This window comes from Mastigoproctus giganteus, chromosome 4 (assembly GCF_048544385.1).
Source record: "Mastigoproctus giganteus isolate SK-2022 chromosome 4, ASM4854438v1, whole genome shotgun sequence".
In the NCBI taxonomy this organism is placed as follows: Eukaryota; Metazoa; Arthropoda; class Arachnida; order Uropygi; family Thelyphonidae; genus Mastigoproctus; species Mastigoproctus giganteus.
Window position 1 is genome coordinate 175,198,013 of NC_143578.1, and position 24,846 is coordinate 175,222,858.

The 24,846-nt window shown below is 37.3% G+C and overlaps 1 protein-coding gene across 6 annotated transcripts in view; it reads right to left on the reverse strand.

Moving 5' to 3' along the window:
• The window catches only part of LOC150087215 (tyrosine-protein phosphatase Lar-like), a 1,652,393-nt gene that overhangs the window by 634,436 nt on the left and 993,111 nt on the right, over positions 1-24,846 (reverse strand). For all 6 annotated transcript variants that reach the window (XM_090371077.1, XM_090371082.1, XM_090371081.1 and 3 more), the window contains 2 exons: positions 21,192-21,503; positions 8,515-8,712 (listed from right to left, as the gene is read on the reverse strand). In XM_090371077.1, coding sequence (XP_090227203.1) covers positions 8,515-8,712; positions 21,192-21,503 — 510 coding nt within the window. The remainder of the gene's footprint in view (positions 1-8,514; positions 8,713-21,191; positions 21,504-24,846) is intronic.

Below are 24,846 nucleotides of genomic sequence, written 5' to 3' on the forward strand. Positions count from 1 at the left end.
TGTAGCAGAATACTTAATGATTTTGTAATAACTGAGAGCAAAGTGGAGGAGAAATTGTTGAAGTTAAACATAAGAAAAGCACCTGGGGTGGATGGGATCTATCCAGTTATATTAAAGGAGGCAGCAAAGCAACTAAGCAAACCCTTAGCCATAATTATGAGAGCATCCTTGGACTCAGGAGAGGTTCCCACGGACAGGAGATGTGCAAATGTATCCGCAATTCACAAAGGGGGATCGAAGGGTGACACGAGTAATCACAGACTAGTTAGTTTAACTTCTGTTCCGAGTAAAATAATGGAGTCACTGGTTAAAGATGCACTGCAGGATCATCTAGACAAGACTGCAGCAATAATTCAGACACAGCATGGGTTAGTTAAGGGAAAGTCTTGTCTGACAAATTTGATAGGATATTATGATGTGGTTACAAAGGAACTGGAGGCAAAAAATAATTTTGATATCATATATTTGGATTTCAGGAAAGCTTTTTACACTGTTGCACATGAAGGAGAGATTGCTTCTACAGGAATGGGATACACTTAAATAGAAAGGTTGCAAGAATATTTGCTGATGCTATCGAGGCAGTGTTAGGTGGGTCGGAAAACTGCTAGCTTGGGGGGAGACAAAGACCAATAGATTGACAGTAGCCACTGGCAGAGGTGAAAGAGATTCTTTCACTGCTTCTATTAGAATGAGCAGAAGCCTGAAAAACAAGATGCATGGTATATCAGAGACTGCTGGGAGCCATTGCGGTACAAGTAAACACATGGGTTGTGTTAGGGTAGCTAAGAATAGAAACAGGTGCAGGTATACTTGTGTGTACACCAATGCTAGGAGTTTAGTAAATAAATTTGATGAATTTGAGGTATTGCTCAAAACATCAAAGGCAGATATTGTTGGGATATCAGAGATGTGGTGTCACACAGATATAAGGGATGCAGAACTGCAATTTGGGGAGTAAAACATCTACAGAAAGGATAGACAGGATAGGAAGGGGGGAGGGGTTATGCTATTAGTTAAGAAACCCATAAAAGCCAAGGAAGTGAAGCCAGTCGACATCGCTGGACAGTGCAGTGTTGAGTCAGTTTGGTGTGACATAAGCATTGGGAGATCAAAATTGAGAGTAGGAGTGTGCTATAGGCCTAATGACTCTGATGAGTATAATAAGGAACTGTACAGGGAAATAGAGTGGGCCAGTAAATCAGAGAGAGTTATAATGGGAGATTTTAATTTCCCAGATACTGACTGGAATTTGGGGGCTGGTTACTCACGCACTAGCAGGGCTTTTGTGGATTTATTGGATGATTGTTTTCTACATCAGCATGTTCGGGAGGCAACTAGAGGGAGTAATACTCTTGATTTGATTATCAGCAGTGATTCTTCATGCATTAAGAATCTGCAGATAAATGAACCACTAGGTGGCAGTGATCACAGTGTGCTGAAGTGGGATTTACTCAAAGAGGTAACTACCATTAGGAGTAAAGGGAAGGGTTATTGCTTCCGTAAAGGCGACTACGATGGACTGAGACAGTATTTAAATTCTATACAGTGGGACCAACTGATGATGTTACCAACAGCAAATTCAAAATGGGAAGCATTCAAAGAACTTATCTTGGAAGCTACTAGGCTTTACATACCAACTAAGAAATATTGTTCAAGGTTTAGGCCAAAATGGATGTCAGATGAACTAATGAGGCATATGGCAGAGAAGAAAAATGCATGGGATACTTACAAATTAACACATGACACAGAAGCCTATGATAGATACAAGTTGATATGAAACCAAGTTACAAAGGAGGTTAGGCAGGCGAAGGCAGATTACGAGAAATCCTTGGCAAGGGATGCAAAGAAAAACAGCAAAGAGTTCTTTACTTATGTAAACTCTAGAAGGAAGGGGATGAATCAGATTGGTCCACTTGATATTGATGGGTCAACTGTTGATGATCCTTCTCAGGTAGCTAACAAACTAAATGAATATTTTGCATCGACATTCACACATGAGGAGTTATTCAGCAAGGGGAATGCCAGAGGTGTATTCAACTCTAGCAGTAAGCTACAGAATCTTGAAATAACTGGGAGTAAAGTGGAGGAGAAACTGTTGAAGATAAACACAAGAAAGGCACCCGGGGTGGATGGGATCTATCCAGTTATATTAAAGGAGGTAGCAAAGGAAGTAAGCAAACCCTTAGCCATAATTATGAGAGCTTCCTTGGACTCAGGGGAGGTACCCATAGACTGGAAATGTGCAAATGTGACCCCAATTCACAAAGGAGGATCAGAGGCCGACACAAGTAATTATAGACCTGTGAGCTTAACTTCTGTTCCAGGAAAATTAATGGAGGCACTGGTTAAAGAAGCACTGCAGGATCATTTAGACAAGACTTCAGTTATAGCTCAGACACAGCATGGTTTTGTTAAGGGGAAGTCTTGCCTGACCAACTTCATTGGATACTATGATGCAGTCACAAAAGAACTGGATGCAGGGAATAACTTTGATATTATATACTTGGATCTTAGAAAGGCTTTTGATACTGTTGTACATGGAAGACTGCTACACAAATTGGAGCAGTGTGACATTGGAGGCAAATTGCTGCTATGGATAAAGGGGTGGTTGAGGGGGAGAAGACAGAGAGTGGTAATCAATGGACACTGCTCATCGTGGACTAATGTTATTAGTGGAGTCCCTCAGGGCTCAGTGTTGGGTCCATTATTGTTTTCTGTATTTATAAATGATATTGATGATGGTATATCAAGCTTAATGTCCAAGTTTGCAGACGATACAAAGGTTGGCAGGGTTGTCAAGGACACTACTGACACTATGCTGCTGCAACAGGATCTGGAAAGGTTGAGCAGATGGGCTGAGAGGTGGCAAATGAAGTTTAACATTGACAAATGTAAAGTACTACACATGGGAAACAGCAACCCCAGAGCAACGTATCAATTCTGTGGTACTACACTGACAGTGGTAGAGAATGAAAGGGACTTGGGGGTGGTTGTGCAGGCAGATATGAAGTTCTCTGAGCAGTGCAGATGGGCTGCAAGAGTAGCTCATGGAGTATTGTCAATGATATACAGGAATTTTTCCAGCAGGGATAAGGAGGTGATTATTCCATTGTATAAGGCAATGGTCAGGCCACACCTAGAGTACTGTATACAGGTCTGGAGGCCTCATTTCAAGAAGGATGTAGAGCTGCTGGAACGAGTACAGAGAAGGGCAACAAGATTAGTGAATGGAACAAAGGGGTGCTCTTACGAAGAAAGGCTTAAGTTTTGCAAATTACAGTGTCTGGAGACTAGGCACCAGCGAGGTGATCTGATAGAGGTGTATAAAGCCTTGAATGGTTTAAGCATGCTCAATGCTGACGGGATTCTTCCTCTAGCTCAGAAAAATCACCTGAGGGGGCATAAATTCAAATTGAGGAAAGACAGATGTAGGATAGACGTGCGGAAATTTGCCTTTAGCCAGCGGGTGGTTGGTTGGTGGAACAGACTTCCATCCCTTGTGGTGGAGGTTGATAGCCTAAATAAGTTTAAGGCTCAGCTGGACAGGTATTTTGAACGAACAGAGGGGTGAAGTGGAAGTGGGTTTCTTTTTTTTTTTTTGGCTGATGCTGCATAAGCTTGCTTTCTTGCATCAAATGCCTCTACTAATGCTAAATGCTAAAATGCTAAATGAAAGACTTGTACAAATTGGAGCAGAATGGTATTAAGGATAAGTTGCTACAATGGATAAAAGGATGGTTAAGTGTGAGAAGACAGAGGGTGGTAATCAATGGGTGCTGCTCTTCGTGGACTAATGTTATTAGTGGAATCCCACAGGGTTCAGTGTTGGGTCCACTGTTGCTTTGTATATTTATCAATGATATTGATGAAGGTATATCGGGCTTAATGTCGAAGTTTTCAGATGATACAAAAGTTGGCAGGGTTGTTAATGACAGTAATGGCAGTGTGCTACTGCAACAGGATCTAGATAATTTGGGCAGATGGGCTAAGAAGTGGCAACTGAAGTTTAACCTTGACAAATGCAAAGTACTGCATATGGGTAGAAGTAACCCCAGAGAAATGTACCAACTGTGTGGTACTACACTTAAGGTGGTAGAAAATGTAAAAGACCTGGGAATAATTGCACAGGCAGATATGAAGTTTTCTGAGCAATGCAGAGAGGCTGCCAGGGCAGATCATGGGGTTTGGTCAATGATATATAGGAATTTTGCTAGCAGGGAAAAAGAGGTGATTATCCCTCTGTATAAGGCAATAGTCAGGCCACGCCTTGAGTACTGCATACAGGTCTGGAGGCCTCATTTTAGGAAGGATGTAGATTTACTTGAGCATGTACAGAGAAGGGCAACAAGACTGGTGAGGGGAATGAAGGGATCCTCTTACCAAGAGAGGCTTAAGTTCTGCAAACTGCAGTGGCTGGAGACTAGGCACCTGCACGGTTATCTGATTGAGGTGTATAAGGCCTTGAATGGGTTGAGCACGCCGAATTCTGATGGGATCCTTCCACTTGTTCAGATTACGAACCTAAGGGGGCATAAATTCAAATTAAGGAAAGGACAGATGTAGAATAGATGTGCGGAAATTTGCCTTTGGCCAGCGGGTGGTTAATTGCTGGATCAAACTTCCATCTGTTGTTGTGGAAGTTGATAGGTTGAATAAATTTAAGGAGGAACTAGACAGGCATTTGGAGGGAATGGTGTGAGTTTTTTTTTTTTTTTCTTGGCTGATGCTGCATAAGCTCATACACTTGCTTTCTTGCATCACATGCCACTACTATTATGCGACTTCATGCTCAATTTCATATATTCTCTTTTTTTTTCCAGTTTTACAAAGGTTACATGCTTTAAAGCTGAATAGCTTCCTTTGCAGTTTGGGCAAATGGGAGTGGCAGCTGCACACTCTGCTTAAGAATGTTCCTTACAACTGCAAATAGCATACATAGTAATCATATTAAGTAATCAGCTTTAACTATGGATGGGAGAATTAGAGCAGTAAAAGTAAGAATGATAAATAGGATCAAAAGGAAGCTGCCATCTTTTTTGATCATGATATGTCCTGCATGAATCATATTTTTATTCACCACACACCTTGGTTATTTCCACTTCAGTCACAGTGAGCAAATCCTACACAGAGATAAGACCTTTGGAAGTGTTTAGAATATTGTGGGGAGTGTTACTGGTATTCCAGTACAGGTCATAAACTTTAATAATAGCTATTCAGACAGTTTCAATTTTTCGGTTTCATATAGGAGGTTCTTGCACTGGAAACATGTCACCATTTCAGGGAACCAGCAACAGACTCTAGACACTTTTGAATTAAGAATGGTGATAGCCCGCCTTAAAGGCTGGGCAAATAGACAGTGTATCACCACAGAGGTGGGCATGTCAATTTTGTATTTCTGTCCACTGTCTCTTTGGATGACTGGAGTCATGTTCCACAAGTCTTAAGTCTGGAGCTCAGAACTCTAATGATGATAATAAACTAATATCCATATTAGCTTGTTCCATTCAAACTCCTTTTGGACCTGAGCGACCTCATTTCACCAAGGTTACCAGCCTTGCCCCAGGCAGGCAGGCAGGAGAGACCAAGTAAAAGTTAGTGAGTGTTAGTAGCTAATCTCTGAAAAAATAAAGAAAGACAGCTTGCCTTCCTTGCTCTTTTCCGAAATTTTTTGAAAGACAAGCTCTTATCAAAAAAGGAAATGTAACAAGCACTAGAATTCGAAAGAAAAACTATGTAGTACTCTAAACAATTGCAATTAACACACAGAGAATTGCTTAGTTACACAAAATGTTTGGCATCTGGGGCCTCACGCATTTATGAACTTTTTATGATAATGTAGCAGAGCTCCACTTATCGAAAAATCAAATCACCATCACTGTCTTTATGTAGGTGGGTCATAGGAAATTCTGTAACATCTCCAGATACATGATGCCTATGATGATGCAATTTCAAAAAAGAAGAAAGCTCTGTGCATTTTGCAACAACAATTGCAGAAAAGGCAGTTATCTTTGGACTGTTGTGCTAGAATTCCAAAATTTCTTGCTACTTTTCTGTGCTCCATATTCTCATATTTTGCCTGTTTACTTTCCCACTGGTGTGAAAATTCACTCATTGCTAAAGATTACTCATTCCAGGAAAGTCTCACTGTCTTCTGTAAGTTGAAAAATTATAAAACAACTTGGTTTTGTCACTAATTACAGCTCCTGGAAAAGCTGCAACTTGTATGATTTCAACCTCAGACAGTGACACAACACACTGTTGATATTAACATGTAGGCCGCCGTAGCCTAGTGGTCAGGCGCGGAGGTGCATAAGTACACGTGCCTTGAGTGACCGGGGTTCAAGCCCGTGACTACTGAATACGGTGCTGTTTCTTGTATTCTGTCTATCTTGTGAATTCCTCTGACCGCTTGGTCGTCCAGGAGTATAAACAGAAAATTTATTTATTTATTTATTTATGTTAAGCTCATGAATGAGTCATATGGATTTCCCTGAACTCTGTGTAAACACCCATGAACCAGCTCCACTGTGCCTTCACTGACCACCAATTTTGGCCACCAACTTTGGAAAAATGATTGCATAAACAGGCATCCTTTATGAATTTTTTGTAATATTGAAGAACTGGAGGTCTACTTAATACCTTATTCTTAAACCATGTTTGAAATCCTATGCATAACAGTGATGGCAGACTGCAGCTCATTGAACAATGTACATAAAGTGCCTTCTAAGGATTGGTAAATTCTGTCGTGATTACAGTTTTGTGATTATGCTGTCATCTACTACAGCAGCCAGATTTTCCTGTTGGTGGATAAAAACTTGAAGTTATCCTCTATCACCTGGAAGTGGTTTCAAGCTCGTACAATGTACCCTGTTCACACTTTGTGCATATATTTTGAAGTAATGGAATCTTGTCTATACTGGCATAAAAAACTGGTCTGTTGAAAAATTATTTATAAATTTTTTAATATCTGTAATTAGTATTAGCAAATGGGTCATATGGTGCAAGAAAGCCCATGGCTTATGCTAAACCAGCCAAAAAAAAAAATAAATAAATAATAATAATAAGAAGAAGAAAAAAAAAGTAATTAATAAAATAAAAGGAAATAAACAACCTATGTGTGTTTTTGATATTAGTTGTCTCAAAAATGTATTTAGGGAACATATATTTTCTATTAAACTGCATAATGGGGGAACAATATTTAATATTCTTCAAAAATATTATAAGAGCATCAATAAAAAGGATTAAAGCAGTAAAACTGGCTAGAGGTGATTTATGAGGAGTGCATTAAATAAAAGATGAATTTTAAGGGGTACATAAAAAAAAAGGGGTGAAACCACTGCTTTAAAGTTCATATAAATACCACGATGTTACTTCTTTTTTAAAGACTGTTTGAGTAGTCTCCTTCTTGCGTATCACATTTAATGATGAATAAACAATTTACAATATGGATTTTTTGATACCAAAATCTTTCTGTGGGCATATTCAACTTCTACACAAAAGAAGTGTAGAAGTTGAATATGCAAAATCTGTGTCTAAGAAAATGTTTATTGTCCTCCTTTCAATCAAGCATACATATGGTGGCACTCAGACTTCTCCTGTGGTGATCCCATTTTAATAACTTTTTTATGCCATGATTCAAAGGGGCAACTCCTAGTCCTGGGCTGGCATATTTTGGCTCCTAACAATTTTGACCCCATCTCAATCCCCTATCAGGCACCTCCGTAGCCAGGTGAGCAGGAGCAGTAGTGCATAGCACGTTTCTTGATTAGACCAGGGTTTGAGCCCATGACCATCAAATACGGAGGATGCGGAAAGGTCAGGGAATGACCACCGCATAACACCGGAGCAATATGGCCTTAGTTGCTAATGCTCCTAAAAACCAAATAACAACAACAACAACAACAATCCCCTATCATGCCATGACTATTAATCAATAACCCAAAATAATCCCTGGCAGCAAAAGCTTCCTGATCACCTGGGCCAAAGTGCCCCTGGTACATGCCATCTATTAATCTTGTTCAAATTTTAATTCTTTAGACCAGTGGTTTTCAACCTTTTTTTTAAATAATGGCACCCCTAAGTAATATATTTTATTTTGTGGCATCCCTACTCAATTTTCTGCCTGTTAGATCTGATTATCTGTGTGTGTGTGTGTGTGTGTGTGTGTGTGTGTGTGTGTGTGTGTGTGTGTGTGTGTGTGTGTGTGTGTGTGTGTGTGTGTGTGTGTGTGTGTAATGCTGTATTAAAAAACAATAAGTTTAAGTAACTTAAACCTAAATTACGTGGCACCACTGAAATGTTGTTGTGGCACCTAAGGTGTGCAGCACTCCGGTTGAAAACCACTGCTCTAGACAATGAGCTAAACCATTTTTCTCTGTTTTATTTATTTTTTTTTTTACATGAGCAGTGATGTTATAAAGATAATTTGCATTCCTGGAAAAGCTGCAACTTGTATGATTTAACCTCAGCCAGCGACATAACACATTAAACAATGGACTTTTATAAAATGATTACCTAGGTTATGTACAGCAATATGGTGATCTAATGGATTTATATCCTTTTCCTCTATGTGTGGAGTATCCATTCTTCCATATCGAAGCCTATAGCTCAGGAGTTGTCCATAGGTATGGGATGGTCTCGACCACTGAACTTGTGCTGAAACCTGTGAATCTTCCTGCATCAACTGAACATTCAATTCTGGTCTAGTTGGAACTGAAAATGAATAAGTCAACAAAGATAAAGATTGTTATATTCTTATGTTCATTTCTTTCAAAAACAGTAAAAATATCTAGGGTAAATAAAATTAATACCAAAAAAACACAATAAAATAAAGTTTCTTTAAGTACCATAGGTTGCTAAGCTCCAGTATATAAAATTCCATTACATATGTATAACTGCATATAAATTTAAAATCTCATCAAATTATAATGCCACATAGTGATTAGATATAATATCTGATTTATCTAAAAATGTTTTATTAAGTTACATGATAAAACATTATTAAGAAAAAGAAGAAAATCCAATTTATCAATCTTTTATCATTTGATGTTTCATTAAAAAATTATTAATAATTCTGTGATGGAGATTTCAGATCTGCAACTGTTTCAGCTCTAGCACACAAAATTGCACAAAATCAATAATAAACAATCCTAACTTAATAAAAATAAATAAAATGTTGTTGTTTATAGATAGCTGCATCCCTTATAGCCAAGTGAATGGCCTACACACAATTGCTGTTGAGTACCTGCCATGTAATATGACATCAGTTCTCCAGCCAATTGATCGAGGTGTAATTCAGTGCTTCAAAGAAAAACTATTGAAGAATGCCATTAAACAAAACTGTTGGTTGGTATATGCATTTATTGGCACAAGAGCAACTAAGGCCAAGATGTGCTATTCAATTCTGCCTGTGCTGCCAGAGAGCATTTTGAAGATTATGTTAAGTTATAATCAATATATTGGGATCTGCTTTAAAAAACTAAGCAAATCATTTAGATTTGCATCATTTCTGTTAGATGTGTTAATGTCAGTGGTTCCTGTAAGTTCAACAAGAATAGTAGAGTTGCAATGCATGCAGTGGCTGCAAGAATTGTAACACACACAACAGAAACACATAAATATTTAAAATATGTATGACCTATGTGTCTGGCTAAAACAACCTCTTCCTGTCTCTTTGTTCTAAAACTACTCTGTGATGGTTGCGGTTTCTGTTTAATCTGGAAAAGTTTGTTGCTAATTTTTGTCTGCCAGATTTCATGGCATTTCTCTTTTCAAGTTTTTTTGCATTATTGTTTTATAATCCATGTATCAGTAATTCTGTTGTATTTAAGGAGGTTCGGTGTTTGGTAACTTTGCTTGCTTGTTCATTCCCTGAGATACCTGAATTTCCAGGGATCCAACATAATTTGAGTGTGAGTGACTGGTTCTTGGTTTTGCAGTCTCATAAATAGATCACAAATGTTTTCAGTACTGGATGTCCAATGGAAGAGCTGCTTTTCAGGGCAGATATCACACTCAGAAAGTCTGTGTATACTCAGAAAGTCTATGTATAAGATCTGTGAGATGGCCAAGTTATCAACAGGTTTGAATGCTAGTTTGATGGTATACAGTTCAGCAGTGTAAAAAACTACATTCAACTGGAAGACAGACAGTGATGTGGGATGTATGAGACATTGCTACTACTCCCATCATTTAGGCTGATGGCTCAAAAGCAGTGTATGTTTTCCAGCTTAAATTTTATAATACTGGGAATTGCCTATGGAATGAGCTGCTGGTAACTGCTAGATGTTGCAAGTAGCTAGTGAATTTTTTCTGCAATGTTCAAAGCAGCAGTCCCTGCATTGGAAGATGCCCACAAACAACAGTGGCTTAGGTTGTTCTGCTTCCTGGAAGAAATTTTGTTAAGATGGGCACTCCACTTGAACATATAAATGAAATAGTACATTTCTATAATGTACTTTGAATATTCTGTGAAGTAGAAACTTTTGTATAAGGCAAGGTAATTTTTCTGTAGTCCTAATGAATGAAGATATGGCAGGACGCCATATCTCCAAGAGATGTTGAATGCTTTTTTTTTTTTTTTTTACATTGAGACTTATCATAACTAAATGCCCTTTCCTGATGCATCCTTTCCTAAAACATTACAAGCTTTAGCTTTGTTCATCATATCCAAAGCACATCTGTTTTGGCAGAAAATATACTGACTGCTGTTAATGAGATGTTTTGTTTCAATTACACCTGCAAGTCACTAAGGAACCATTTTGTCCAGTAATCTGCTTAATAATTTGCTCAGTAGCTATATGGGACTGACTGGTCTTTTCAGGATTGGAAAGGCTAATACAAAAGAATGGCTCCAGGCCTGTGGATATGAATTTTCTAAAAGAATTCTCTTATAAAAGACCATGTAGTTTAACATAACATTATATATTCCATCTGGTCCAGCAGCACTGTTGGATGTAGTAGTTAAAGATTCTTTGAGTTCAGTTATTGCAAAGGATCAAGTGAAGAGTTGGTGTTAAAATTTATTTTGTCATGTGGCTAATGTCACTGATAAACAAAAGAATATTTTTTCTTTCACACATTTAAAAATGAATTTGAAAGTATTTTTTGTGCCAATTTCAAATATTAAATCAGTTTAATTATAATTCAAAGGATGAACATGTCACTTCATATGTCAAGCCACTAGCTTGCTAGTCTTCTTCATAGTTTTTCTGAGTGGTAGAGGTAGTTCTTCACTATGTAAAATGGGTCTTATAGCAGATAGTATATTTGGATATTATTTTATGGTATGTTTGGATTTAGGCAATCCTTGAAATATCTTTTAAACAAAAATATCAATCTGCAGAATGGCCTTTTGGTACCGTCCAAATCACAGGAAATGCAAATGGCATATGAGATCCATTTAACTAGGCAGTAAGTAATTTAATACAACTGATACAGCAAAAATGAGGGTGTCCCAAGAATTATCTTGATCACCCAATTTAAATCAAGAATAAAGCTTGTAAACTTAATTTAAAACACATAAAACAAAAACTATTAGGATGATTGATACATTTACAAGGCATTTAAGGTTGTAAATGCACAGAAACATTTAAAAAGTATACACAACACTGAATGAAAAAATATATAAAAAAATATAAAAAAGGATAACTAATGATAATGACCTTAACCAAGTGACATCTGGCACACAATTGAGAAAACAATCTCCTCTGTGAAGGTAAGCAATATTATGTCACAGCTAAACTTGTTTGAACAGCCATCTGCTACAAGTACAGAGTTCACAGAAGGTTTGAATATGCCTCAGTTTGTCAGACCACACATTCAACTTGCAAAACCACACTCTATTACAATATCATTATTGTATTATTTATGTAAAAATTTGTGTTTCACATACAAATTGTGGTGATAGAGAAATTCTGTTTGCACTTTTGAATTTAGTAACAAAATATACATAAGAATTAGCAAGGAATGTTCATGTGACTATATGTGTGTTGGCCAGTTTGTTTTGATATTTTGGAAAGACTGATCATAAACTGTTACTGATACATTAAAGGTTTCTGCAAGGATGTTTGGTATTTGGTCCTTGAGGCTGTCACAGACATTCTCTCAGATATGCCAGACAAGCTTTCTTGCTACCTGTGAGTCTAAAACGCTGATGGAACTGATATTCGGGTGACACTCAAGTCAAAGTGGACCCAATTTCGGCGAAGTCCGGACGGTCTATGACAGCCAAATCCTCTGCTTGCACCTTCACGATGGTGGGACTGTTAGTAATCCTGGGTATAACCTTCATGCACAAGTACATGGTGGGTGACCACCCAGGTGTGAACCAACGTAAGCAGGGGTCGAGGTGTGGCGCCCACACCACATGGAGGAACGCCGCCCCTCTATGTTACCAGGCAGTACTAGGTGGTAGATGACTCTCATCAACCGGTGAAATACCACCACTTTGCTTATTGGAGGCTTGAAGTGGTGGAACCCATGTTTAGTCTCTAGAGCTAAGTTCCGGCCAACCCTTCCCTATCTCTTCCATCATGCAGTATGATTGATGATTTTTGAGGTTATGATGAATGTCGTGGCGAGATCCAATATTCCTTACATTTCGAGGGTACAGCTCTAAAACGGTGTTCGCAGGCCGGCCGCTAGTTAGTACACCGGACTGAACCTATTGGTAACTCTCTAGGAAGCTTCCGGATCAGCTAGTGTATAATCTTGCTACCTCTACTCTGCCAGATAGTGACTGGAGGGAGTCCGAGTAGTGTGTATGCGGGGAGCATTGTCGAGGCCACGTTATGTCAAGGATCTGGGTATATTCTTACCACATGTACGCCATATCCAAAAATTTCATTACTTCATACAGCATGTCCCACCCACTTTTTCTTACTATTGAATACACCATGAATTGTCAAAATAATAGAGCAAGCTTATCTGCGAAAAGATCTAAACCTCCCAAGGACTTCCTAATTCATTTCACAAATATACGTGGTCTCAATTCTAATCTCAACGATGTCCATTTCCACTTGCAGTCTTCCAAACCCCATGTACTTTTTCTGACTGAATCTCAGTTATCAGTTGATTCAACTACTGCTCATCTCAGATGTCCAAATTATTTGCTGTATGATTCCTTTCGCCTCAAAGGTGGTACTTGTGCATATGTCCGTTCTGATATTCCCTGTCAGAGACTTGGCAATTTGGAATCTCCTCTCTTTGATCTTCTCTGGCTTAAAATCTCTCTACCTCATTGTGTAAAATTCATCTGTTGTCTCTACCGTTCTCCCAACTCCACTAATCACTTGGAGCTCTTTGACTTCCTCTCTTTGCAACTTGACTTTCTCCAGTCCAACTTTCCTAACAGTGAGGTAATTTTCCTTGGGGATTTTAACGTTCACAACTCCAGCTGGCTTCCGTTTTCTAGTCACACCGACCCAGCAGGTCGAGATGCTGAGGCTTTTGCAATTACTAATGACCTAGCACAGATTGTTCATTTACCTACAAGAATACCGGACAATCCTAATCATACAGCCAATACGCTTGATCTTTTTCTCACAAACAACCCTTCTAAGTACAAGGTTGAAGTGAGAGGTCCTTTAGGCACTTCAGATCACAACTTGGTGATTGCCTCTTCTCCAATGGAACCTTTATCTCATGGCTATTCCCAACCTCGTATTGTTTGGCATTACAAGAATGCAAAATGGGATGACCTGCGAGACTTCTTTTCTTCTTTTCCTTGGTCTGATTACTGTTTCAAAACTTCTAATGTCAACGTTTGCTCAGATCATGTCAGTGAAATTATTCTTGCAGGAATGGAATCCTTTATCCCACACTCCACTTTAAAATCTCGTCCTTTATCTAAACCTTGGTTTTCCAATAAATGTGCTAAGGCTGTCCAAGAGAAGAACGTTGCATATCGTAATTGGCTTGTTTCTAATTCTTCAGTTTCATTTTCTGCCTACACCAAAGCTCGCAACAATTGTAAAGCAGTTATTAATCAGTCCAAACTAGAGTTTGAACAGGCTAAGAGTAGAAAACTTGCTTCTTGCCCTAATGGTAGCCGAGCATTCTGGTCTTTTGCCAAAGCTATTGGCCGCAACTTTTGCCCATCTCTGCTCCCACCTCTGTCCAAACCAGATGGTTCTGTTGTCACTTCAGCCAAGGATAAAGCTGACCTGCTAGCATCCCATTTTTCTTTGAGCTCATGTATTAATGATCTTGGTAAAACACCTCCCACCATTCCTAACACGCTCCATTCAATGCCTCCTGTGGTCTTCCGTCAAAAGGATATCAGAAGGATTTTGATGAATCTTGATGCTAAGAAAGCTCCAGGTCCTGATGGTATTTCTCCACTTGTTCTCAAAACCTGTGCTCCTGAACTTACTCCTATTCTTTGCCGCCTTTTTTCACTTTCTTATTCCAAAGGTGTTTTTCCTTCTGCTTGGAAATTTGCTCATATCCAGCCAGTTCCTAAAAAGGGTGACAAATCCCTCCCATCCAATTATCGTCCCATTGCAATTACTTCTACTCTTTCTAAAGTAATGGAGAAATCAATTAACCGCCAACTCTTAAACTACCTAGAAACTTTCCGTCTGATCAACGATCGCCAGTATGGATTCCGTCAGTGTCGATCCACTGGTGATATTCTGGCTTATGTTACCCATTTATGGACTAATTCATTGGAAAGGTTTGGTGAAACACAAGTAGTTGCTCTTGACATCTCAAAGGCTTTTGATCGTGTTTGGCATAAAGGTCTTCTAAACAAGCTTCCATCTTATGGTTTGCCAACTGTTTTTAGTAATTGGTTATCCAGTTTTCTCTCTGATCGATCACTGAGGGTGATGGTAGATGGCTCTCTGTCTTCTAACTTCTCCACTAATGCCGGTGTCCCCCAAGGTTCAGTTCTTTCCCCCACTCTTTTCCTCTTGTATATCAATGACCTTCTTCCATTGACTGGAAATCCTATCCATAGTTTTGCCGATGATAGCACATTGCATTCAACTTTCCATTTTGAGAAACCTTGTCCAGCTCAATCAGCTTTAAGTTCTCGAAAATCTGCTGCCAATTCCTTAAATGCCGATCTTCAGGTAATTCTCCAGTGGGGCAAAGACAACTTAGTTGATTTCAACCCTTCTAAAACTCAATCTTGTCTTATATCTCGCAAAAAGGATTCTTCTGCTCCTATGCTTATCTTTAGTGACACTCCAATTTCTAGGCAAAATGATATATCTCTTTTGGGGATTACCCTGACTTCTAATCTCTCTTGGCACAAGCACATTACAAATATTGCTTCCTCTGCATCTAAAAAACTTGGTTTTCTCTTTCGCTCTCGGCGTTACTTTTCTCCCAAACAGCTGCTCACTCTGTATAAATCGCAAATCCGCCCTGCCATGGAATATTGTTCCCACATCTGGGGTGGTGCCCCCAAAACCTCTCTCAGGCTTCTTGATTCCATTCAGAAGAGGGCAGTTCGGTTAATTAATGATTCATCTCTAACAGAGTCTCTCCACTCGCTGTCTCATAGACGCACTGTTTCTGCTGCATGCCTCTTCTACAGATACTTCCATGGGCACTGTTCTTCTGAATTGGCTTCTATAATTCCCGCTCTCTCTTTCAAAACAGTCCGAACACGTGCCGCCACCAGCCAACATCCATTTACTGTCCAACTTCAAACCCACAGAACCAACTTTTCATCTTCCTCATTTATTCATTCAACTGCCGTTTTCTGGAACAACCTTCCTTCATACGTATTTCCTGAAAATTACAATCTACAGAAGTTCAAGTCCAATATCAACAAATATCTTCTTTCGTCTTCTCAACCTCCAACCCAAGCACGGTTCTAAGTACTATAGGTTTAATACCTCTCGTGTTTGGGGTTCTCATAAAAAAAAAAAAAAAAAAAATTTCCTGAGGTGATAATATGTCCTGTCCATTTCTAATGAAGATGGGGGATGATAGCGATGGCTTGTAGAATGTTAAGCATATTTTTGCTGACATGGGAGGGGAGTCCTGGAGCTTTCTGACAGAGGTGCTCCAGTCTACAAGCATCTTGAGAGTGGAAGCCTTCCTAGGAAGTGCAGTTAATTGTAGACCCCAGCAAAGACTCTGTATTGGGAACAATTAAGCTCTGGACTCTGTATCAGAAAGCTGTCTCTCTCATGACGTTGGTTGGAAATAGAAGAGGAGGAGGAAAGAGGATGGTCTGGCAGGGGAGTGCGATGGGGAGGATGATCCATGTCAGGCAGAAGAGTAACTGGAATCTCCTGCCAGAGTAGTGCTTGTTTGCTTTTTAAGAGCATTAGCAACTAAAGCCATACTGCTCCAGGATATGTGGTGGTCATTCCCTGACCTTTCCGCACCTTCCATATTTGGTGGTGACGGGCTCGAACCCCAGTCTAATCAAGAAGCGTGTGCTATGCACTGCTGCTTTTTCCCACCTGGCTACGGAGACACCCCAGAGTAGTGTCATAATGGTCATGGGATAACACTGGGAAGACATATGTGGAAAAGAACAGCAGGAAACCCACCAAATGGTGGGAGATTGTGCCATTCTTCCCCTCCCCCACAACATGGAATTTCACAGCAACTGCGAGAATCATACTTTTAACCTTAATCCCCCAGTTGTCACATAATTATTCACTGAGAGAGTTCACAGAAGTGATCCATTCAACACACAGCCCAGGTGTGACCATCAAGAGAAACATTGTTAGGTTCATCGTTCATCCCGTCTGAATTTCCCTCTTCCCCTTCCCTCACCTCCACCCACATCTCATTACTTCCTCGCCTGATGACAAGGAGCAGAGTCATCCTGAAAGATGCAGTTACCTGGAAGGTTGAAATGGTCTCTAATGGTTGGCAGCAATTTGCCTTCCAATATAGCCAGGTATCCATTAGCATTTACGGAACCTTTTATAAACTGCAGGTGACCTATTCCGCGATACGAAATGCACCCCCATATCATTTGGCTGGTAGGGAATTTCACTGTAGACACCATACAGTCTGAATGGTATTCTTCACCACGTCTACGGCGAATGGTTTGTCTCCCATCAGAGACATGCAGGTTGAATTTCTTCTCATCCGAAAAAATAACTGACTTCCACTTCTCGGAGGTCCATTAGACATGCTCCTTACTCCAAATTAATTGGGCCTTTTTCATTTTTCGTGTGAGGAGGGGATTTCTTAGGACGACAGGCTACAAGTCCATTTTTGAAGAGGCATCTTCTGACTGTTACTGCACTTGCTACCACTCCTGTATGTTCTTCTCATTCTCTTTTCAGCTCAGACGAAGAAGCTTTATGGTTTTTAAGGCACAGGCACTTCAAAACGCAGTCCTGTTTTGGCGTGGAGACTTCGTTTGCATCCGGTTCCTTTTTTCCTATCAGCAGAACCAGTATTCTTGAGTTTGGAAAGAAATTTACTCGCTATCGACTGATTAGAAGACACTCTATAAGCAATATAACATCCTTCCTCACGTAAAGCAACAATAGCACTCTTTCTTCATGGCGTCAATTGCATGTAACTCGCCATCCTGACACAAGCAAGGAATGACTGCAACTCTTGTAGAGCACGCTTATATAGCTAAAAGTAACAGCTGATGCAATATTTCATCATAACCTACATGTGTCAATCTTATCTGATGCAATCTGCAAGAAATATTGCCATATACTTACATTATTTGGACAACAATTACAATTTTAAGGGGTAATGCACTTTCTTCAAACAGCAGTGTAGATGGAATTCAATTCCAATAACATTATAACAGATTAAATTTGAGGTTTGTGTGAACAGAAGTGCAAATGCTGACCGAGTTCAGTAACTAAATAATATGCACAAAGACTGGATTGGTGATAACATATGTTAGTATTTCCTGCTGTTATAGATCTTAATATAACAGTGATGCTTCCAAAGGACAATGCATTGCAATTCTACTTACACTGAATAAGGTATACAATACTATTGGTATTTTCAATGGTATACAAAGAATGTGAAGTGTTGGTGTCCACATCAAATGTGGACATTGTTGGGATATCAGAGATGTGGTGTCACTTAAGATATAAGGGATACAGAATTTGAAAATGGGAAGGACAATGTGTAGAAAGGCCATACAGGATAGGAGAGGTAAAATTATGCTATTAGTTAAGAAGCACATAAAATCTAAGGCAGTGTATCCAGTAGACATAGGTGGCAAATACAATGGGTATTTGAACAGAGAAATACAGTGGGTAAGTAAATCACAATGTCTTATAATGGGAGATTTTAACTTTCCAGATAATGCTTGGAATTTGTGAGTTGATCATTTATACACTAGAAAGGCTTTTGTGGATTTACTGGATGGCTGATTTTGAAAACAGCATATTAGAGAGGCAACCAGAGGGAGTAATATGCTTTATCTGATTATCAGCAGTGATTATTCATTCATTAATATCTGAAGATAAAAGAACCACCAGGTGGCCGTGATCACAGTTTATTTATGTTGAAGTTACTTAAAGATGTAACTACCATCAAGAGTAAAGGTACAGGTTTTTCCTTTCATAAAAGGTGACTACAGTTGTCTCAGACAGATTTTAAATTCTATACAGCGGACCAACTGATGTTACCATCAGCCAATTCTAAATGGGACGTATTCAAGGAATTCATCATAGAAACTACTAGGATTTCCATATCAACTAAGAAATGCTCTTCAAGGTATAGGACTAAATGGATGTCAGATGAACTGATGAGACTCATAGTGGAGAAGAAAAATGCACGGGGTGTATAAAATTTTTCAGGCAACAGAGAATCCTATGGTAGATATAAACTATTCTGTAATCAAGTCACAAAGTAGACTAGGCAAGTGAAGGCAGATTACGAGAAATATTTGGCAAAAGGATGCAAATTAAAACAGCAAAGATTTCTTTACTTATGTAACCAATAGAAGGTAGAGGACGAATCAAATTTGTCAACTTGATATCAATGGTTTGACTGTTGATCCCTGCTCAGGTTGGTGACAAATGGAATGAGAACTTTGCATCTACAGTCACACATGAGGAATTCACTAGGTAAGTGAAGGCCAGAGTTTATTAAATTCTAACAGGGAACCAAATCATTTTGTAATAACTGAGAAGAAAGTGGATGAGTTATTGTCGAAGTTAAACATAAAAAAAAGGCACCTGAGGCGGATGGGATTTAGCTAATTATATTAAGAGAGACAATAGAGGAAGTAAACAAACCCTTAGCCACAATTATTAGAGCATCCCTAGATTCTAGTGAAGCCAGGACAGGAAGTGTGCAAATGTATCCCCAGTTCATAAATGGGGACACGAGGAATTACAGACCTGTTAGTTTAACTTCTCTTACAGGGAAAATAATAGAGTCAATGATTAAAGAATTAATGCAGGATCATCTAGTGAAGACTGCAGTTATAATTCAGACACAGCATGGGTTTGTTAAGGGGAAATCTTGTCTGACTAATTTAATTAGATACTATGATGTGGTCACAAAGGAACTGGATGCGAAATGTTGATATATAGTTGGATTTCAGAAAAGATTTTGATTCTGTTGCATATAAAAGACTGCTGTACAAATTGGAACAGGTCGGAATTAAGGGCAATTTGCTGCTACGAATAAAGGGATGGTTCAGCGGGAGAAGACAGACTGGTAATTAATAGACACAACTCTTTGTGGATGAATGTTATTAATGGTGTCCACCAGGGTTCAGTGTTGGGCCTATTGTTGTTTTCTATATTTATCAATGATATTGGTGAATGAAAATAAGGCTTAATGTCCAAGTTTGCAGACGATACAAACATTGGCAGGGTTTTTAACGGCAGTAATGACAGTATGAAACTGCAACAGGACCTAGAAAAGTTGGGCAGATAGGCTGAGAAATGGTAACTGAAGTTTAACATTGACAAATGCAAAGTATTGCATACGGGTAGAAGTAACCCCATAGAAATGTACCAACTCTGTGATACTCCACTCAGTAGAGGAAATTTAAAAAGACCTGGTGGGTTAATTGTGCAGTCAGACATGCTGTTCTCTGAGCAGTGCAGGGAGGTGCCAGGACAGCTCATCGGGTTTTGTCAATGATATACCGGAATTTTGCTAGCAGGGATCAAGGAAGTGATTATCCCATTGTAAAAGGCAATAGTCAGGCCACATCTTGAGTACAGCATACAGACTTGGAGGCTCATTTTAGGAAGGGTGCAGAGTTGCTTTCCCAAGTGCAGAGAAAGGCAATGACATTAGTGAGGGTAACAAAGTGGCACTCTTACCAAGAAAGGCTTCAGTTTAGCAAATTGCAGTGTCCAGAGGCTAGATATCTGCAAGGTGATCTGATTGAGGTGTTCAAGGCTTTGAATGGATTGAGCAAGCTGAATGTTGATGGGATTCTTCTTCTTGCTCAGATTATACATGAGGGGGCATAAATTGAAATCGAAGAAGGATGGTTGCAGAATAGATGTGTAGAAGTTTTTTTTAGCTTGTCAGTGGTTGATTGTCGGAACAGCCTTTCATTTGCTGTTTTGGAATTTGATAGATAAAATAAATTCAACTAACGCTATATTCAAAAATTTTTTTTTTACAACTATAGTTAGTCCCCGACTTACGTAACTTCGGGCTTATGTAAATATTTTTGGTAAAATCATAAAGATACTTTCTGTATAATTTTTAAGAGTGAAGTCGAATGAAGGAAAAATAAGTATAATTTTTTTTTTTTTTTTTTCATTCCCATACAAACTATGTTGGATAATAACCAGCAGCATAACTAGAATCTAGATAAGTGCCTAGAGTTAACATTTTATTTACTGCTTTAAGAATTCTGAAGAAATATTCGATATGTGAACTAGGTTGAAGCACTTCAGAGTTCAAGCCATGTTTACCGTGTCCAATTGGCTATTTCTTAAGAGAATTACATTCTAGCCCTTCATTTTTACATCCTTTCCTTCCTTCCTTTCTTTCTGGATTGTAGAGTCAGTTTAGTTTTGTTTGAGAGAGAAGTGGGAAGTAATATTTGTTACGCATCGGGTTATTGTGGTGAAGTTGAAATTCACATTGTCCTACTTTAATGTATGTAACTTAAATGTATGTTTAATGTATGTAACTTTGAAATATTTGGTGATGAGGTTTTAATGAATCGTGTTGCATCTAATACTGTTTTTTTTGCAATTACTCATATCTCTGCAGCATTTCAAGAACAGATTGAAGCAAGTGTATATGCTTACCTCCTCCTAAAGTTCTGACTGTTTTGACCCTACTCCTTGTGCCATCTCCTTTTCTGGTTACAGCTGCTACCTGAACAGAATATTCAGTGTCTGGTTGCAATCCAGTGACATTGTACTCTTCTGCATCTTCAGTGGCAACATCATATCGTCTTGGCTCATTCACAAGATCACCCTCTTTAGTCATTTCCTGTACGTGAATCTGGTAGCCTCTGATCAACCCATTACGATCTCTGTTAGCAGGTGGTTTCCACCGCACATTGACAGCAGTGCTATTAATGGCTGATACTTTAACCTGTTTTGGTTCACCTGGTACTGGGAAATAAATATCATTTTTCTTTTCATATAATTATAACAATTCTTATCATATTTGTACTCATACTGTAACCTTATCTTGTATTTGTAACAATTCTTATTTCATTTACATTAATGTAATTAATACAAATGAAATCAATAACTCTGGAAGATCTATTACAGATTCAGTGGTGAAAAGAAAATTTAGAAAAGTACATTTAGAAGTGAAAGGAAAAGTAAAATCAGAATGAGATGTAAAATCACTGAAATACGCTATTAGTGAAACAAGTATATTTCTTTTCTTTTAACCTTCCAAATCTATTTAAATATCTTTTTTTATCAGGTTTAGTGTAGGGTAAGGAAATTTGATAAATATTCATTCACAACAATTTACAGATTATACACTGGTGAAACAGGCAGTTTACTTATGATATCAAATTAAGTTATACCCAAGCAGTCCTGGGAATAATTTTAAATGAACAAAATGAAACAGTTTAAGCAATTAATTGATTGGTGAATCAGTTAAAAGAGGCCAGTAGGCCACCATAAAAAAAAATATAAGTTTTAAATATAACTTGACTGTTTATAACTAAGCAAACTGCCTGCATAGCAGTTTAAGTTTTCTAGTTATTTTAAATTAAGATCAAACATAAACCACATTAAAACCTTAATACAATGAACCACAAAATAAGATAAATTGTTCAATAACCAAAATTTTGTACTGGGCTTTCTAGCCCAGTAAAGAAAACGTTTTTTTTTTTACCTAGCAAGATCAATATACTTTTATTGTTAAAAATTTTTAATTGGATAAAACTTTGGAAAAGAAGCAATTCATATAAACTGTTTACACAACATACATCATATGTCATAAAAGCAATTATACAATAAAACTGCAGAAAGTGAATAGGAGATATTTAGAAATTTAAGTTCCATTGAATTTGCTATTTAATACCACAAACTTCATTTGAAAGGCTTCATTACTTGCTTTACTTCTTAATATTTTATATTCATAATCTTCTTGGTTTATTTTATATTCATAATCTTCTTGGTTTATTTTATATTCATAATATTCTGAATTATGAATATAAAATATATAATTAATAAAATAATGGATTACTTGAAATAATCAATACAAAATAAATTTAATTTTATATATTAAAAGTATGCAATATTAAGGGCTTATCAAATTTAGCATTATATCTTAAAAGAAATGAGTCGAGATATAAACTTTAAAAAATTCATTCACTTTTATCAATATCAACATTTAGAATTAATAAGACACATAAATGGTTAGTTAATAATTAATGAATAATAAATCATGCACCAACAGATTTTTTAACAAACACATGCATAATTGCATAAGCTTTTAGTATGAAGGAGGAAGTTATTAGATAATCTCTTGATGATAACATCCTCAAGGCTTGGTCTTAACAATTATTATGTTATAGTTACCTTTTGTTAGATAACACTAGGTTAACAATACTAGCTACCAGAAAAAGCATTTCATGAGAGAATAAACATCCAATAATAATAAAAAATAAATATTTTTAATATGAAAATACCAAAACCAGTAGTAAAGCTCTTGTTCAGGTATATTCATTTACAACTGATATGTTTGTAAACCTTTGTATATACTATATATTTTGCATTTGTTTAAAATTGATAATTTTATATTTTTTTATATTCTTTATACTTTGCAATGGGCTAAAATGTAACTAACATAAACAAGAAGAAATAACAAATAATTTATTTTCCATTTTGCAATGCATATTTTATTAATTAATGTAAAAAAAATAATAATAATAAATAAGAAATCCGGATTTTGATAAGGGGATAAAAATAATTTTATTACACACACAAAGAAAATCTGAAATCACCACTGAAGTTACAAATATGGTTTGTTTCCTTTTTGGATACATCCTCTCTGGGCTTTCTCTAATTATTACCCAGAATCATTGCATTATACTATACATAATTATAATTTTCTGAATTTATGAATATAAATATAATTTACAAATTAACTGATTTATTCTAAATTAGAAAACAAAATCCACAGCATGTTATATTTGAAATCGTTAATCCAAAAAAATTTCCTTTTAACATTCTGCATAATTATAGTTTTTTTTTAATATGGATTCCATTTAGATGTAAATTTAAAGTGGCATCATTTAAACACATGCAGTATATGTAAAAACTGCCATGCCTAAAGTTTAAAGTTATGAAAAATGACTTTCTTACCTTTATTTATGAATATCTGTCCCATCCGTAGTTATAATAGTATTGCCGAGAAGACAAAACTATTGCAGACACAAAGCAAAGGGAAAACATACTGAGAATAATCACATTATGGACTGAAAATTGATTCTGCTTTAAAAAGTGATCTTTTGTTGAATAACAAAATAGCAGCATTTCAACATTTATGCTTCATGTTAAACACACACAAACAGAAGATTAAAAACAACAGATATAATGAATGTGTTGTAGTGATAAACAACACAGAATCTGGATTAGGAAGCAAATATCTGGGATGCATGGCAATGCAGAAATAAAAATTGCATACAAAAAATATAAACTACTGCCCATTGCTGGCTCAAGAACAACACACACACAAAGGGGAAAAAATGCTATTTGAATGTATTATTCTATTTCTCTAGCACAATGGCATTTTGAATAAAAAAATTAAAAAATTAATAGTAATGAGTATAACCTGATCACTCAATTTTAAGTTTGTCAGTTTTATGACAGTAAGGAATGTTTTTAATGAAATGCTACTAACAGTTACTATTCATTACCGCTAAGAGTTGCTGTACAAAATATGATTCTGTAACGATTGGTTAAAACAATGTTCAAATTACACAGCTAATTAAATTAAAATTCACGATATTATTATTATTATTAGCCATATGGTGCAAGGAAGCCTGGAGCTTATGCTGCACCAGCCAAAACGAAAAAAAAAAAAAAATTCCCTATTACCCTGGGAGAGAGAAAAGTAGAAAGGAATCACCAAGAAAGGGAAGAATGATGATATCCAGCTCAGGACCCTGGTGTGCCAAGCCCATACTCACCAGATATGAGCACTTAGTACAATGACATTTAAACATTCAAAATAAAAAGCAATGTTTTTCTAAAATTTTAACTTTACTCAATTAGTTTAACATCAAAAAAAGATCATTTTAAATCTACGAGATGAGGACAAACATAATTAGAGAAATGAAGAAAAAAAGAAAAAGCATGAATATGGAAATCAGCTTCATTCTAACTTGAAATAATGTACAAGACAAATAGTGTAAATTCAATATGATACAGTGCATATACAATTAATTATTTAATCTTGTATATACAAGCCTACATTATGGTTACATCC